The 5598-nt window shown below is 36.3% G+C and overlaps 1 protein-coding gene across 1 annotated transcript; it reads left to right on the top strand.

Moving 5' to 3' along the window:
- Positions 1 to 396: 396 nt before the first annotated feature.
- On the top strand, positions 397 to 5283 carry LOC149555721 (uncharacterized). The gene is made up of 2 exons (XM_089829505.1): positions 397 to 495; positions 3274 to 5283. Exons 1-2 carry the CDS (start codon positions 397 to 399, stop codon positions 5281 to 5283), a joined length of 2109 nt encoding a protein of 702 aa, XP_089685631.1.
- The last annotated feature ends 315 nt before the right edge of the window (positions 5284 to 5598 follow it).

Raw genomic sequence — 5598 nt, 5'->3', positions numbered from 1 at the left:
AATTGCATTTTTTTTAAATTCCTAGTTTGGTGTACCAAACCAGAATTGGTAATTGGAATTCTTATTTTCAATTTGGCTCCAAAATGAGAATCATATGTCAATCCACCATAATAGTTGTTACTAGAGTTGTAATTCCAATTCCCATTTTGACTCTCAAAAATTCAATCAAATTTTGAAATCCGCTTTGACTTGGGGTGAGAATTGAGAGCCTGATTGACAACATGCATCATTCCATTTTTGTTGAGTGGTCTGTGTGGCATGATTTTGTCTACCTGTGACTTGAATGAAGATGCTCCACCTTCACTACAACGCTCCCAAAGAGGAAATTCTCTCATTTGTCGGCCCTGGTCTATCTCCACCTTTGTCGCTGCTACTGAATTCACTGTATCTATATGAATGAGTTGCAGAGATAGGCAGAAGCTTTTGTTTTATTATGTCGCTACCACGGAAAAGGCTGAAGAGCTATTTCAAAATGTTATTATTAGGGACAAAAGTGTATTTCTTGCCTTCTGATTGGATTCAATCTTTTAGAATTTTTGTCTTTTTAAATTATTAATGTAGTCTCTTAAGTTGAAATGTGTTATTTTGTTGTTTGCACAATAATTAGAGAAATATTCAATGAGTAGGGAATACATGAATTGTTTCAGGAAGGCTAGACTACAGTAGAGAAAGACATAGATATTGTGAAATTTGAAAAGGAAAACATCAAATCCAAGTTCACACAACTTTAGAAGGAGTTTGATAACCATGATAATCTTGATTATGAAGAATAATTCATTAATTCATTTTCAAGTGCAATTCTAATTTTAGTTTTGACAAACCAAACGAGCCTAAAATTGTGATTCCCAATTCTCATTCCAAATTCTAAATCCTATTCCTATTTTGGTAGCCAAATGAGCCCTAAAAGAACATTCTTGTCATGTGGTATAGATGAAAATTTTAGCATTTACCTTGAGGATATTGTTTAAAAACAAATATAATAGGATTTAGAAGTTACCAAACACATAGATAACTTAAGCAATGATGAACAATAACTTATGAAAACTTCATATAATTTCGGAAATCAATTACATAAGTTGAACATGCATATAATCACTTAAAAAGTTTCTCATATGAATGATAACAAATTGATTATTGGTAAGTAGGATATATTTTCTATAGCAAATCAAATTGTGATATTACTATTCACAATTCAGCTATGTAGTCTTTTTAAGTCAAACTCATTTACCTATGTCTCATGAGTAGTTATTCACAAAAAGCCATCTCTCATAAGAATGCATAGAACACTAAACACTCACAACATCTAGTTGATGCAAAAGGTGAAACACTAAGACTTTTTTCATATTTCAAATTGTAACCTCTTGAGTGGGTTTTCATAAGTTTAGATCATTTGAGTTATTCCCATATTTACTATGTTGAATGACTCCCTTGGTCTAGTTATTAAGAGAAGTTTTTGTGGAAACTCAAAATGATGGCTTCTAAAATAGAACAAATTACTAATTGTAGAATAGAATAGATGTTTCTTGTAGACCTTGACATTATCTAGAGCATGTTGACCTAATAGATTTCAAACTTAGGGTTATGTCTAGAGTGTGTTGATAACAAATTGCAAACTTGGGGCTACATCTAGAGTATGCTAGTAACATGGTTGTCGTCCTGCTTGACCTATTCAAAGTACAAAGAACTTGCAAGATGAAAAGAATAACAATATCACATGAATGAATCCTTCTCTCATCCAATTCAATATCCTTATCAAGGAAAAATCACCTAGGTTGGAAAAATAGAAAACACATCACCATCCTCTAACTTAACGCCTAAGGAAAATCATCCTAATGTTTTTATTTTCCAATCCTTAAAAATCATCAAAAATATTTCTTAGAATAAGTATATTCAATACATCATGAGACTTACTTTTAAGACACAAGTGAACTATATATATTCACCTCAAAACTATAGTTTTTTTTCCAGATATTTAAAACATCACCTTTGCCTTCTATTAGTAAACACTTAGCCTATGAGGAACAAGAGTGAGGATAGTCTATTATGCAATTTACAACTAAACTAGATGGGACATTGCATTACCTATATTACACCATAAACAAGGTGCATCAAACATTGAGTCATATCTATATACAGGGCACTAATCCAAAATAAATGATATCAAAGATATCACTAATGAATTTTAAAAGCTTATTGAGCACAAATCCTATTTATTAGATTGAATGTGCTATAATAATAGTTAATCATTCCCATGTTCAGAAGACAAACAAGAGGATGCAATAGTGGCTAGACATTGTTGTTACAAAAATGAACAAAAGTGCAACACCGTTTGATTACAATCCTCAGCTGTTAAGATTGCAATCCTCTAAGAATTATTAAAAAAGCATGGTCTTGAATGTTGAACTAAAGTTGGAAGACTTCTTTTTGGTTTGTTTTGAAGCTTTTTATGAAACAATTGCGTGTCATTCTCCACTAGGCACTTGAGGAGCAATTGATGTCATGTTAGGCACAAACACAGCATGTATAAAACTTGGTGCTCATGTGGATAAGATGTAATGGGATTGTATATTTCCATGTCCATAGTTTGAGTTTTGGGTATGTGCAGGATCATGGTGAACCAAACTATGGCCTTAAGTGGCAGTGAACAACTAGCAAATCAGGGTTATGTTAACTTGACACATAACTGTAAAGTAGTTAGGGGCTTTATAAAAAAATAGTTGTAAGAAAAGAATCTATAGAAAATTGAATATAATTTCTAAACTACTAGGTCTTATCTAGAGAAAAAATAATTTGATTTGTCAAAATTTTGGATTTTAATGCAATACTATAAAAAAATTAGGGGGAAAATAAAAAGTAGGCATATGTCTGACTACCTTAATCAAAATCAAATGATAATATTTCTTAGTATAATTATAGATTTAAAAAAAAAAAAAAAAAGACTTGTGGCCGGATGTGACACATATTTTTGGGTATTTTTATTTCAAATAAATAATTAAATATGAATTTTGTACTACAACTTTTCCAGAATAAAAAAATGTCCTGTCTGACCACCTTAACTAATTGAAAAATTTACCAAATTAATTTTTTTCCTTATACTAGGTGAAGCATAGAATGTGACGCAACTTTTGGATTTCAAAAATCTTATACCGTTTGAAAGTTATAGCTATTTTTCAATCAACATGTTAATCAACACTTTATAGAAATCTTCATTAAAAAATAAAAAATAAATATTTATTGAACTCAAAATTTGACAGCACTATCCTCTCACCTCAGGTCAAGTATGGCCTTGGTGTAGCTTCTCCTTGCCCTCGTCCTTTCGCTCGCCCCTTTCGCCTCCAATCTCCCTTATTTAATCATGCGGTACGGGATTGGGAAAACAAGTTGGTTGTCAACCTGTCCTCTGCTGTCTTAGACCCTCTTTCTTTTAATTTCTTAAAGCGGGGTCTTAATTTCTCTTGCTCCCCTCGGGTCATCCCTCACATGCAGTTCCTCATTGAGATCGAGAATGCTATTCGCTCTCTTTCAAATGATGAGGCAAAAGCAGTTAGGCAAGATTGTGCAGTCGCCCTTAGGCATGCCAAACCACCGAAACCCAATTTGCCTAGTGGAGAAATGCGTGCCTTTAAAAGTCTTGTCAAGGATAATGACATCATTATCACCAAAGCTGATAAAGGTAATGCTACTGTCATCATGAACCGACAAGACTATGTCTCCAAAATGTGTGACTTGCTCGCTGACACCAGCAGCTATCGCACTCTCTCTCGCAATCCGTGCCCCAAGATCTTGAAGAGAGTCAAAGCCTTGGTTCTCAATTCCTCCTTTGATGAGACCACAAAGAAAAAATTGGTTCCATCCAAAGAAGTGACCCCCCGTATTTATGGGGTCCCTAAAATTCACAAAGGAGGCATACCTTTGAGACCCATTGTGGACACTATTGGGTCACCTACTTTTCTCCTTGCCTCCCACCTTGCCAAGTTAATTTCCCCCTTGATTGGAAATTCCAACTCTTTCATCAAGGATTCTTTGCATTTTGTCCAATTTGTTAGGGGCTGCAAGGCCGATCAGGATGACATCATGGTAAGTTTTGATGTGGTCTCCCTCTTCACCAAAGTCCCTATTCAGGAGTTTGTTCTTATTGTAAAGAACAAGATTGGTGATGAGATGGCAGACTTGGTTGAATTCTATCTAAGATCCACATTTTTCTCCTTCCAAAATGTTATCTATGAGCAAGTGGAAGGGGTTGCCATGGGTTCCCCTCTCTCTCCAATCATTGCGAACCTCTTTATGGAACATTTTGAGGAGACTGCCATCCACTCCTTTCCCCTGAAACCTAGATGGTGGAAACGATATGTAGATGACACCAATGTGTGTTGGCCACATGGGCTTGAAAAACTTGAGGAGTTTCACAAGCACATCAACAACTTGGTCCCTGGCATATCGTTTACCATGGAGCTAGAGTCAGACAACCGCTTATCCTTTCTTGATGTTCTTCTCATCAGGAAGCGGGATGGCACCTTTGGTAGGCAGGTTTATCGTAAATACACCCACACTGACTTATATCTCCACTCTTCTTCCCACCACCACCCCAGCCATAAAGCCAGCATCCTTAGAACCCTTGCCTTGAGAGCCTTCAGAATATGTGATGAAGAACACTTAGATAGTGAGTTATCTCATCTTCGTCAGGTCTTCTCCTTGAATGGATATCCGTGCAAGCAAATTTCTAGGGCTCTTCGCCAGGCCAAATCCTTCTTCCTTTCTAGCTCTAGGCCTTCCCCGTCCGCGAACCTCCCCGCTCTGCATGTTTCCATTCCTTTTGTGGATGGCATCTCCCAAAAGATTGCCAAAATCTTAACAAAAAGGGGCCTCCGAGTTTCTTTTAAACCCCTTTCAAAGTTAAGTAATCTTGTCCCGCAGCTCAAGGACTCCAAAGACTCATTTCTTGACTCAGGAGTCTACAAGATTGTGTGCTCATGTGGCACCCCCTACATTGGAGAAACTGGTCGTTCTTTTCGTACCAGGATACGTGAGCACGGGGCAGACATCATGCATGATAGGGTCCAAAAATCGGCCTTAGTAGAGCACTCTGTCACCACCAAACATCACATTTGTTTGGAGCAAGCACAAATCCTTTGCAAAGAGAGCAATTATTTCAAGAGAAAGCTCAAAGAAGCCATTGAAATTAGCCACCACCCCCTCAACCTTAATCGAGATGATGGGTGGTCCTTGAACCCCTCGTGGCAACCTCTACTTCGCTCGCTCGATTGCCGGCAACAACATGGATAGCCCCCTCCGCTGTCTGTGGTTTGGTGTCCTTGTTCGTTGGCTCTTCTTTGTCTTGTTTTTTCTTCTTCCTTTCTGTCCTCTTCTTTTCTGTCTCTTGGTTGTTTCTTTTCGCGTGCGGCTTGCTTCTCTTTATGTTTTTGGTCTTCTAATTTTATTTTTTTCTAAGTTTTTTAATTTTATTAATTTATTCATTAATTATTTTTAATATTTTGTATTTTTATTGTTTTTATGTTCTTATTTTTTGCTTTCATTTATTTTGTCTCGTGTTTCGAGTTGGTCTCGTGTTCTTTTGCGATCTCTCCTTTATATATATAT

The sequence above is a fragment of the Cupressus sempervirens genome, chromosome 5 (genome assembly GCF_028749045.1).
Source record: "Cupressus sempervirens isolate cs-2001-9-10 chromosome 5, ASM2874904v1, whole genome shotgun sequence".
NCBI lineage: Eukaryota > Viridiplantae > Streptophyta > Pinopsida > Cupressales > Cupressaceae > Cupressus > Cupressus sempervirens.
The sequence above is the reverse complement of the archived record's forward strand: the minus strand, read 5'-3'. Positions and strand labels throughout refer to the sequence as shown.